We start from the raw sequence: 13,165 nt of genomic DNA, 5'->3' as shown, positions 1-13,165 counted from the left end.
GAGGAGGAGAGAGGAGGGGAGGGAGGAGGAGGAGGAGGAGGAGAGAGGGAGGGGAGGGGAGGAGGAGGAGGAGGAGGAGGAGGAGGAGGAGGAGGAGGAGAGAGGAGGTGGAGGAGGAGGGAGGAGGAGAGAGGAGGTGGAGGAGGAAGAGGAGGAGGAGAGAGGAGGTGGAGGAGGAGGAGGAGGAGGAGGAGGAGGAGGAGGAGGAGGAGGAGGAGGAGGAGGAGGAGGAGGAGGAGGAGGAGGAGGAGGAGGAAGACGACGGATATTTGTTTAGAAGAACCAAAGCAAAAATAAAAGAAACGAGACAAAAACAAAAATACGAGAGTATTGCGCGGCTCAGTAATTGGTAACATGATTTCAAAATGGCCCTTGTAAACTGCCTGTAATTTCCAACAGCACTAAAATATCCCTTACACAATCCTTAAAGGTTTAATCGGTAGACGGGATATCCAAAATGTCGCTCTTTGCCAACGGTAGCAGTCGAACATCTTCCATGCAATTAATATTTCTTCCGCGACCTAGACCTTTACTTGTCTGCCGACTTCTTCAGGTACCCGGGCCAAGACGCTCTTCAGGATAGATTTCTTGATAATTATAATCGTACAAGATTGTCTCTTGGTACGACCTCTACGACGTATAAAAAGCGACCTGCAATACAGGACAAGTGTCCTCGTCTCTTGTATTGTTTATTTTTGTGTCTGCCTTGTTCCTTGTGTTCATGATGTTTGGCAATTAGATTTCCGCGATTTTTTTTTTCATAGCCCTGGATGTTTGTGCCCCTTCCCAGTTAACAAAGAGCAACTCTTGTTCATTGTCCATTGTTATTCGTATTAATGATCCAAAATTTATGTGTTACTGTAACTTAACTATTGATCGCAATGTCTGATTTGACATTCTGAACTTAAAAATCAAAGAATACATTGCCGTAACTTTACCAATCATCGCAATATTATTTAGTAGTCCGAATCGACGACCTAAACATTTCTCTCTCGCTCACTTGTCCACCTTTCATGCACGCGCACAGGCATTGCTTTTCAAGGGTATGGTCTCGCGGCTGCTTACTTCGCTACCCGTTACCTCATTGTTATTGATGAAGCAAAACTCGCAGAAAAGTCAATGGAGCTGTGGACGATGAATTATCTAGAGGATAATGTAAGAAAAAGCATACTCATGATACTTTCAAGAAAAAAAAAAAAAAAGCTATACGTACAATATTAAAGACGTTTACATTCACACACAACTTCTTTACCTAGAAATTATTGACTGGCAAAAAAAAGAAAAAAAAAGAAATGGTAGTAAAGTCAAAGGTATTCTTGATTATTGGCATGAAATGAGAAGCAGCAAGGCCACTGTGCCCCCTTCCTTAATACAAAACCCCTTCCCTCCAAACTGTCTCTTAACACTTCACTACATGTCGTTTCCCTCCTTTAACCACACACCCTCCATCTCACAGTGCTCCATTCATTTCCTACTATCCATACTTTCTCTTCCGTCATGCCCTCTTCCTTTCCAGTTATGCCACTTTCACCTCACCATTTTCACTCCCTCTTTACCATATACACCTTTCATCTCTATACGCTTCCTTCCTCCGTCACTGTTTTATCTTCCTCCTTTATTATGTTCTCTCCTTTTCCAGTCATGTCTCCAACTCACTACACTTTTTTTCTCACTTAGCGTGCAATATTCATCTCATTATGCCCTGCTTCTCTTCTCCAGTATCCTATTCCTCTCCCTGCCGTTAACTCGCGCTTTGAGACGCACCATGCCTTCCTCTTATTCTTGCCTGCCTCAATAAACACAATGCACAGGAAAGACCGAAAAGGTTTTGTGTGAGTCATCGATCCATTCTTTGCAATAATAAGAATGCCATTGAATTATTTGTGTTCCTGCAGGCATTGTGATGGTTTATGTCGTTATTTTCATTATTACTACTTTCATTATCATTTACATGTTTTGCTTATTTATTTGTTATTATTTTCATTTATCTATTTATTTATTTTTTGTGTGTTTGTTATGCATATCAATCGGACTGGTATTTTTGTACATAGTCAAACGTTAAGCATTTCATTTTAACTCTTATGTGTTTCGTATTTTTTTTTCTCTCTAGAATCCTCTGATGTGGTAGAAAAATAGGTCAAGTGTCAGGCATAGCAGAAAAACTAACAGCAAATCGGGGTTAAGAGAGACAAGAATTCTATATAATGCTAAGAAAAATGTTATTTACTAAATCTACTTACTAAACAAATATGAAATAAACCAAACTATTTCTACTTACAATGCTACGAAAAATTTAACAAAGAAATTCTACTCAAATACAAACAAATAAGTAAAATAAATGAAAGGAAACAAAATAGATGAATAAAACTGACTAATAACTTCACTAGTCAACTAAAACCAAGAAAGCTGAATTATTTAGAGTAAAGCATAAAAAAAAAAAACAACAATCCCAGAGCCTTACCCTCGCTACACGAATCACCGGTCAACACTGCCACTCACTCACCAAACATGGATTCACTCTTGCCGTTGTGACAAATCTCCAGTCGCGCTAATTACAATGTACAAAGTTGAGCTGACACTTCCCCCGCCTCGCGTCTGAAGCCACAAGAAGCATGTCAAGGGAGGCAGAGGGGGAGGAAAGGGAAGGGAAGGGAAGCAGGTGAAGGCCCGGGGAGTGTTAATAAGTAATGGCACTAGCACTAATAGCAGTGAAATCTGCTGTGAAGGGTCAGGGAGGGACGAGGTGTGAGTATAAAGATAGCGAGGAAGAGACGTGATTTTCAATGTGACTGTGAACATACTCTGAAACACTTTTGCACCTCACTTCCACTACTTACAAAAAGCTCTAATGGAAGCTAAAAGATTCTTAATGTTGCTTTTTTCCAGTTCTAGTGACAGATTAACAAGATTTCTACATTATTAACATGATAAACACTCGTGAAAAAGTCCGGGAAAAAAAAACTGCAAGTCATCTCTGTGGCCCTTGAAAATAGGTGTGGTAAGAAAGCAAACCGTTTCAAAATACGGAATTGTGTGTTACCTTGCTTGCATGGGAGGAAGGCGCGCCCGCACGCGCACGCACGCACGGGCGCACGCACGCGCACGCACGAGCACGCACACACACACACACACACACACACACACACACACACACACACACACACACACACACACACACACACACACACACACACACACACACACACACTTATAAATCATAATTATATAGATAAAAACGACATACTGGTAGAGTAAAGAAAGAATAAAACACACTTCTATGCTTGAAACTCAAAATAAACTGTGGAACGTAAAAACACTACAAGGTCGAGATCAGAGGGGAAGAAGTTTTTGGAGGGAGAGATATCTTTTGTGTTAAAGGTTGCTACTATTCTTGCAGCTGTGGCAAAAGGGGTGGAGGAGGAGGAGGAGGAGGAGGAGGAGGAGGAGGAGGAGGAGGAGGAGGAGGAGGAGGAGGGTAAAAGGTTGGTTCTCATACACGTTATTAAACATCCTCATTTTCTGAAGAACCTTATCATGCAGAAAATTACAACGTTTACTCACAGATTCATATAACTAATTGTTCCTTACAGACTGAGTGGAAGGGAGAAGGTTTACGTAGCCATCTGAATCAGTTTCCTTCACACCCTACAGATGGATGGCATGGCGGCGGTATTGGCGGTGACGACGCGATACTGGGCACCTTGCTCATCGTCCTGGTCTTCTTGCAATTACCGCGCCTCACCCTCACCAGTAAGTGTTCAAACTGCCTTTTTTCTTCCTACCAGTAAATGCTTTTTTCTTCCTACCAGTAAATGCATCTTTTTCTTCTTACCCTGATCTAACCTAACTTAATCTAATTCAATCTAATCTAACCTCGCCTTTTTTTCTTCCATCTGATTTTCTAACTAACCTAGCTTAACCCTAACAGTAAGTGCACCTTTTTCTTCGACTTAGGTTTCCTTGCAGTTATCGCATCTCAACCCCATCAATAGGTGTTTGCACTTTTCTCCCTCCATTTTTAGCGCCATTAATGTTGATAGAACGCCCCTCGCATGCTGGCAAATCCATCAACGTCCAGTGAAGTAAGCCATTGAGAGGAGACCCATGGCATGGTAACATCAATAACCACAGTAAGAAAAAAAATAGCAATAACCCTTTTCTTGCTCGCACGAATAACAAGCTTCTGAACACCGTAAATTTATCATCCTTTCCAACAACACATGAAAGTAAGAAAGACCGGTGGTAAGCCTGACTAATAATCACGAGCTACACTTCGCTATAAGAGGGCTACAGGTACTCCATCACTCTCATGGTCAACATAACGAGCGTCAGTTTGTCAAGTTGTACGCCACTGCAAGCATTCTTACAGTCCATGTTAATGAGGAACGTAATCCAAACAATATTGCTGTTAAATCGACCGTTTGGTAAAGGAGAGGCGCGTCTGGTTATTAATTGGCGGGACTGGCTACTGAGTGCCGAGTCATTACTCATCAGTGTCAAAGGAGAAGACTTTCATGGCGTAAGAAAGCTGTACCGGGTACGCAGCTCATCGTAATTTTGCTTCAGGTGTAAACGAGATGCTGTATAAGTATGACAATTATCAGTTATGTTTAATTTTATGGATACTGAATGCAGTTAGGATACAATAAATTTAATATTGTAATTCCAATCCTCAGGCAAGCAGCTCGAAAGTGATGATTAAGATTATTCACGTCAGACTTATGTACACCCACGCTCTCCTTGGTGCTGCTAACATACAACAGGCAACGAGGTACTCAATTGACAAGACGGCATTACACTGCTTGGAATCATCGAGGTGTATTATACACTGTGTCCAGGCTAAGATTCATTGTCAGTAATTATCTAGGTTGTTTCTGACGAATGAGGGCTAATATTTCACGTTCAACTGAGTTTTTTTTTTTTTATGAAGAAACGAATATTGCTTTGGAGAGTTAGGAGGAGGAAGAGGAAGAGAAAGAGAGAGAGCTCATCGAATTATTTATCATTGTTAGTGGAGGTATCAACAGTGACCTCTCTAAGTACTGAACATAAGATGAAAATAAAACAAACTAATAAATAAATAGCACTGAACCATATAAGGAACATTCCAACGCAAATATAGAGCATGAACGCGTTAAAGGTCAGTGATTCGTGTGTGGGCGCATTACGGCAAGGTTGAGTGGATGGACTGGATGTCGGGAGTGAAACGAACCAGAGAGGCAGAGAGGACGTTTGGCAGCACGATAACATCAATGGCCATTTAGAAATAGCGAGTGTTTTCCTACCCGATGGCAATAACAAAGTTTCGAACCCTTTGAAGTGCGTGGCCAGGATCCATAGCCGCTGCGCAGGGCAACTCGCGCGTAGGTCTAGATCTAGGGTGCGGCGGAAGGTATGGTAAGGAGGAAGGGATGGACCCAGGTTTATTGAGGATACATGTAGGTAGGTAAGTAGTGAGGAGGTAAGTAGATAGATAAGTGTACATAAAAAAGTAGATAAGGTCAGTTATCCCTAAATAGCCTGTGGTAGATTAGGTTACGTTTTGTTACTTCGATATATGGATGTAAACCAGGTTCTTTATCATAAACTATTAGATCTTAGGTGTATCGAACTTGGTTAATTTGTATCTTTTTTCGCAAACAGGTAGATAAAGGAGATACAGACTAAATGGATAAAGAAAGTTATACCATTTAAGGATTTTCCTCCCGTTACCTTTAAAACACAGACGATCTCTAATGACAACAAATTTACACGCCATGCATAGGCAGAGTCACTATCAGTAAGCTTAGGAGCGGTATGGAATATCCTGTGTTTTTTAAAGTATAACTTTGTACAAAAGCGGTGCAACAGATCATAACCTACTACAATGGTTTCGAATCCTTTTTTGCTCCCTGATAGAAAGTCATTGCCTTCATTACTAGACTGCCTTGCCTGAGTGTGGTGGACTAAACAATATGCATGTGATATTGTCCTCTGCAACAAGTAACTGGTGCATTCAACCTTTTATGCCACCTTGGAGAACTCGAAGCCAATAAAAGACCAATATTTCAATACTCCCAAGTCTCCCGATCTGTGGTTTCTGATTCGATCTCTGAAATTATGAAGTTCTCTCTGGCTGAAGACTTCTGACCTGAAGTGAATTGAGATTTATTTATATATATATATATATATATATATATATATATATATATATATATATATATATATATATATATATATATATATATATATATATATATATATATATATATATGTATCGGTGGCATCTGTATGAAGCGGCAAGGGATACGAAGTGAGCGTACCTGTAAAAATGTTCCAGTAAACATCTAATTTTGATGTATGTACTTGTAAAAATGTATTTGTTGTGGGTTTACTTGCGGGGGGGGCGGTTAGTACTTAGGAAGGTGGCCGTGTAATAGATGCAATTGTAGTAATTACACTTGTGGCAAATATATTTGTGTATCTGTGTGGTATGTATAATATTTTTGATACACGCAATTAAGGATGTGAGAGTGTAGCTTTGAGAACCGTTACCCCGGGAACCCTCGCTGTGCATACCCTTCACCAGCGTCTGAGAACAAGTGATCAGTTACACAAATGAGTACGTAAGCTGGTTGAAGAATGGTGAAGCACAGAGCAGAGCAGTTCATTATGAGTTTCATTGACACAAGGTTGAGGGGAATGGCAGCGTTAGTGCAGCCACGCAGGTCTTCCAGGAAAGGCATAAGAAAGCAAATAAAATAAACACTTAAGATGACTAAGAGCACGCATAAATGCGCGCGCGTGAATGTGAGTGTGAGTGGAGGGAGAGGATGACTTTTAATAATGAATATTAGGCATGTATATTCATTATGCAGACTCACTCATTACACAGAATCAATGCACCAGTTTGCATACAGAACGCACCTGTCCACTTCCCGTAACCCCGTACTAAAACCCCCACAACACCATCTGGTCCCCCTCCCACCACCACCCACCCACACACACACACACACACACACACACACACACACACACACACACACAGAACCCTGACACCCTGACAACGGAACGCCAAACTCACGCATGCTCCCTAATGAGTATTCCCTTTCCTTCCTCCCTCTCCTCTTCTCCCTTCTCCCCCTTCTTTCACCTGTACGCCCCCGCCGCCCCTCTGTCACCCTCCCTGCATGTTGACACAGTAACCTTGGTGAAGTGCCCCGCAAAAGCACGGCACAAGTACGGTCACTCACTCGCCTGTCACACACCGTAATGATTCGAATTCTTAACCTTCACGTACTTCATTCTTTTCCAGTTTCTCTTTACGATTGTTTTTTTTCCTTTATTGTGCCGCTTGTGTGTGTTTTTTTTCTTTCGTTCTCGTTTTCTCTTTTTTTTCTCTCTCCTTTTATCATTCCTCCTTCCTCTTCTGTTTACGTACCGTCCCTTCAGCACAAAGCATCTATGGATCCAAAATCAAAATCCATCATCACTATCGACTCTCTCTCTCTCTCTCTCTCTCTCTCTCTCTCTCTGGCAGTGAGTCCATGTTTGTTTATCGTTAAGAGAGAGAGAGAGAGAGAGAGAGAGAGAGAGAGAGAGAGAGAGAGAGAGAGAGAGAGAGAGAGAGAGAGAGTAATATACATGTAAATGATGTTTATGGTATATCAGTAGTGATGTAACTCCACACACACACACACACACACACACACACACACACACACACACACACACACACACACACACACACACACACACACACACAATACAGCACAACACAACACAACACAACACAAAGCAGCACAACACAGCACAGCACAACACAACACAACACAAAGCAGCAGAACACAACACAACACAACACAACACAACACAACACAACACAACACAAAGCAGCACAACACAACACAAAGCAGCACAACACAACACAACACAACATAAACCAGCACAACACAACACAACACAACACAAAGCAGCACAACACAACGCAAAACAGCACAACACAACACAACACAACACAACACAACATAAACCAGCACAACACAACACAACACAACACAAAGCAGCACAACACAACGCAAAGCAGCACAGCACAACACAACACAACATAAACCAGCACAACACAACACAACACAACACAACACACACACACACACACACACTCTTCCTTCCGATCAGTTGGTATTGCATAATGTTATCGATAGAGGGAGACAGGGGAGGGAAGAGGGCACCCAAGCAGGCCAGTGAGGTAACCAGCAACCAATAATAACGCTAAAATTACACGACCAACGGCGACCAATTGCTAGGTGGCATTCTTAACGACCAATGACGCGCGTGGAAATTTATGTAAGCTTTCAGGGTTAGCCAATGGGGTGCAAGGAAGTTAAATTCTGGGTGACGTTCTTGTTGACCAATGAGAAAGCTTAGGACATTGTGACATTATGTGTGGGAGGGGAAGGGGGCCAAAGAAGGGGGGAAGGGGAGGTGTCATTAAAGCAATAAATACAAATGAGGAATTAAAATGCACTTGGGAGGAGAAAGAAATCGCAGAGGAACCCAGCACCTATTGTGCGGTTGAAACCTAGTCAGCCAACACAGAAGCAGCTCCCTTATTCTCCTCCATCCCCCATCCCCTCTCTCTCTCTCTCTCTCTTTCTCTGAAAAACCAATACCCAATCTAGTTTCTCGTCACGTCGTAATGGAATAAAGAGCAATTTTTTCCAATTTTTTTGTGGAGTGTAACATAATATTTAGTGCTTACAGATAACTAGAGAGAGAGAGAGAGAGAGAGAGAGAGAGAGAGAGAGAGAGAGAGAGAGAGAGAGAGAGAGAGAGAGAGAGAGAGAGAGAGAGCGCTCCCAAACAAAAACAGCTGTACATACTACCACATCGGGGCAAAAAGGTAACATTTCCATGAAGTAATGAAGTACAAGTCGATTGCCCGCCTAAGATTGAGCGGCGGCGTGGCGGACAAAGCTGAGTGTCGTGGCGCTGCCGAAATGTACTGATGAATGATGAATAAAGACACATGAATAATGAATAGCAGTCAATACATTGTTGTATATCAGTGTGCCTTACTATGTACGAACAGTGGCTTTATTTATTTATTTTTTTTCCTTCTTGATTTCTTTCTCGAACATTGACTATTTCATTTCTTTCTCTTCTTGTTTTCTTTCTTGTCTTTCTTTCTCCGTTATTTCCTATTTCATTTGTTTTTCTTCTTGTCTTCCTTCTCGAACATTCGCTTTATTCTTCTTCGTTTTCTTTTTCTAACTGATATTTTTTTCATCTTGTTTTCTTTCTCGAACATTTGACTTTGTTTCGTTTTTCTTCTTTTCTTCCTCGCCGAACATTCGCTTTATTTTCTTTCGTTTTCTTTTTCTAACATTGACATTTTTTTCATTTTGATTTCTTTCCCGAACATTTGACGATTTCATTGTTTTTTTTCTTCTTTCTCATTTTTTCTTTATTCTCATACTTTTTTGTTTTTGCTAATGAGTTTTTTTTTCAGATTTTCAGTGTATTCATTCATCTGTATATTTCTTAGTACTTTTCTGACAATACATGTTTTTCTTTCTGATTAAATGTTTTTTTTTTCATCTTACTATTTTTTCTTTTATTTTTTCTTCTTCCTAGTTCGTTAGTTTTTCCTTTTTGAAAACTATGAGCATTTCTTTTTGTATATTTATATATTTTTCCTTATGTCTTTTTTTTACTGTTTTCCTTCTTATACTAAAGCTTCATAATTTCCTGCTTTCCCTCTTTTTCCTTCTTTATTGGAGTTCTCTCATTCCACCTTAATAGCCATCTTGCTTTTTTTCTTTTCATTCTGTATTTGACTTGTCTCCTTCCACTTCCACAGACACCGAGGGGGCAGAGGGCGTCAACTACCGCCTGTCCCACAGCGCACCACCATCAACGGCAGTTTCGTGGTGGCGGAGGGGTTGAAGGTGACGCGGCAGGAGCTGACGGCATGTGTATGGGCGAGGGTGACCTACTTCAGGCGACCCTCCATAGCACTGAGTATGGGCAGCAGGGACGCCACCATCGGGGACATCAGCGTGGGTAGGTGTAGAAAGGGAGGGGTAGGTGTTCGTGTGTGTGTGTGTGTGTGTGTGTGTGTGTGTGTGTGTGTGTGTGTAGAGAGAGAGAGAGAGAGAGAGAGAGAGAGAGAGAGAGAGAGAGAGAGAGAGAGAGAGAGAGAGAGAGAGAGAGAGAGAGAGAGAGAGAGAGAGAGAGAGAGAGAGAGAGAGAGAGAGAGAGAGAGAGAGAGAGAGAGAGAGAGAGAGAGAGAGAGAGAGAGAGAGAGAGAGAGAGAGAGAGAGAGAGAGAGAGAGAGAGAGAGAGAGAGAGAGAGAGAGAGAGAGAGAGAGAGAGAGAGAGAGAGAGAGAGAGAGACTGGGTGTAACATGAATTTCTGCAAATATTACCGGAGGTAAAATATATTGTATAATGTTCTATACACATTATATGCAGCATTATTTATTAGTGACATGAAATTCAAGTGTGGTTTTGCGATAGATACAACGGCAGGATCAGGCGGATATCCATGGTGGAAATTTGAAATTTTAGAACTTTACAGTATCCCATAACGAGATAAGTGACAACAACGCACCGATACTGATTACCGATAAACATGACACAATCACAGTTTGGTAAACATGACACAATCACAGTATGATAAACATGACACAATCATAGTATGGATACAATAAGCGCAAATAAAATAGGATGCGTGGCGCCACGCTTGCCCAAGGAAGGAATGGGAAGTAATGAGGCTAGCAACAAATCAGCTGATTCTTAGTCAGATCATACAGTATCCTTCCAAGACAGTGACGATTGTATTGCATAACTTAAAGCAATACAGAGTATATGTGGGAATGGTGCTTCTCCACGTTACTACCTCAGTAGCCCTGCTGTTTTATCTATCGCTAAGGTGCACTTCAATTTCATGGCGCGGCTAAACAACGTTACATATGTGTATACAACATTTTCGATTTTAAATAACCTGTACTTTCACCTTTGGCAATATCTGCAGAAACTCGTGTTACACTGTGTAATTCACCTCGATCGCCTGCTGGTCACCCAGCCAGTCTTCCCCATTACGGAGCGAGCTCAGAGCTCATAGACCGATCTTCGGGTAGGACTGAGACCACATCACACACACCACACACCGGGAAAGCGAGGCCACAACCCCTCGAGTTACATCCCGTACTTATTTACTGCTAGGTGAAAAGGGGCCACACATTAAGAGGCTTGCCCATTTGCCTCGCTGCTTCCCGGGACTCGAACCCGGCCCTCTCGATTGTGAGTCGAGCGTGCTAACCACTACACTACGCGGTGTGTGTGTGTGTGTGTGTGTGTGTGTGTGTGTGTGTGTGTGTGTGTGTGTGCGCGCGCTCATTTCTTATGGTGGCCACATCCCCAGGTGTGGTGCCGCAAGGGGTGATGCTACGTCAGGGACGCTCCGTATGGATGGCGGCGGCAGTGGTGGTGCCACTTTCCTGGTACCACTTCTGCCTCGCCCTCACGCCGCGGAGAGTCACTCTCTACTTAGATGCCCGTCGCCTCCTCCAGGTGAACCCCAATACAGACCTGTTTAAGGGAGAGCTGCGGGCGGTGATGGGGGGCGGTGTGGTGTGGCCGAACACTTCCCCACTCACCTTCACTTTGAAGGGGCCGACAGATGACGATTGGGAGGCGCTGCGCGCAACTCAAGCCATCAACACGGTGGTCGGCTCCTTCGCTGGTGACCTGCTGTCCCCCGAGGTGTGGAGTGTTGAGCTGAAGGAGCAGCAGGTGGACCAACTCTTGTCTTGCACCGTCCTGAGCGACTCACCGCGGATACGGTCCGTCACCTGGCAGACCATGGGCCCGAACATCAAACAATCTTCGGCGAACAACAGCGACCCCTGCGAGAGGCGGCGGTTCGATTATCTCTTGTTTCCGGAACCCATGAATTACGAAGAAAACTTCCAGCTTTGTGTTAAACTCGACATGGACATGATAAGGCCGCGTAAAGGGCGGGACTACGACAGAGTGTTTGCCGAGGCAATGGGCTACCCAGCGTGTGCAGGTGCAGGAAACAGACGGATTTTGTGGCTGGCAAGGACTGACAACACGTGCCCTGCTCTGACAAACTCTGGCCAGGAGTCTGCTCCGTGCACTTCTCGCCTGTGTGGGGGCTGCCAACTGCAGCCACAGCGGCGGCGGATGTTCATTATGCGGGGCCTATGTCCTCTGCCTGATGCAGACTTCGCTTTTGTCGCGACATCCAGAGACTCTGCCAAACCTTACTTCCAGGGCGTTGAACGATACAGCATCGGGAACTCCAAGGACACGTGGGAACTGCGCGATGAGGTGGAGGGTCAAGTATTGGCCACCACCTCCGGGGGTGACCCGATGGGCGCCCGTCAGTGGCAACTGAACTCCGGCGTGTGCGGGGCCGAGGAGCAGCAGATGGTGAATGTGTCGCTTAGTTCGTGCGGGAAGGAACAGACGCTGTGTCGGACAGGTATGTGCATCCCTCTCGAGAGGCGCTGTGACGGCTACCCGGACTGTCCTGATGGCTTCGATGAGGAGGGATGCCAACCGGTTCGCAGGTCCGAAGGCTACTTGGTGAATTCACCACCACCTAACCCGCCGACGATGATTGACTTAAAGGTGCAGATGACCCAGGTGTTGTCGACGGAGCCGCTCACGATACTCATCAACACGAAGCTCACCTGGCGGGACCCGCGCCTAACCTTCGCTAACTTGCTCAACAACGAGGACATGCCGGTACCGCTCACCTCTCTCATGTGGCGGCCGCGACTCATGGTGTTGAAGGAGGGCACTGCCTCGCCCGAGGACCTCACCCGCATGTCACAAGCCTCGGCGGGGGAGGCAGGAGAGGAGAGCCTGTCGCTCACCGCTACCACCACCACCTTCCCGGTGCCGGACACCCGCGCCACACCGGCCATAGGTAAGTCCTCTTTAGTTAGCATGTAAGCAGGATCTCCATTTTTCATGTATATATATATATCGAAATCCTTCCTCTTCTCCAGTAAAGAATATCATGCCACCAGTCTTGTCAGGAACTGATAACGAAGACTGGGAGACAGGAGAGATCGCGCTGTTCAAATCATTGGCTTTGCTTTCGTTATCTGCACGAACTGTTCAGTAAATGTTAAAACAATGTACTGTA

At 43.9% G+C, this 13,165-nt stretch overlaps 1 protein-coding gene across 1 annotated transcript in view; it reads left to right on the top strand.

Moving 5' to 3' along the window:
- The first annotated feature begins 457 nt into the window (after positions 1-457).
- LOC123504883 overlaps positions 458-13,165 on the top strand; it is a 38,260-nt gene continuing 25,552 nt past the window's right edge. Inside the window, 6 exon segments of the mRNA XM_045255788.1 lie at positions 458-476; positions 1,043-1,155; positions 3,591-3,750; positions 9,842-9,874; positions 9,877-10,044; positions 11,408-12,943. Of these exon segments, the coding sequence (XP_045111723.1) occupies positions 458-476; positions 1,043-1,155; positions 3,591-3,750; positions 9,842-9,874; positions 9,877-10,044; positions 11,408-12,943 (2,029 nt within the window).

Source organism: Portunus trituberculatus, chromosome 17 (genome assembly GCF_017591435.1).
Source record: "Portunus trituberculatus isolate SZX2019 chromosome 17, ASM1759143v1, whole genome shotgun sequence".
In the NCBI taxonomy this organism is placed as follows: Eukaryota; Metazoa; Arthropoda; class Malacostraca; order Decapoda; family Portunidae; genus Portunus; species Portunus trituberculatus.
This window is presented reverse-complemented; position numbering and strand designations above follow the sequence as displayed.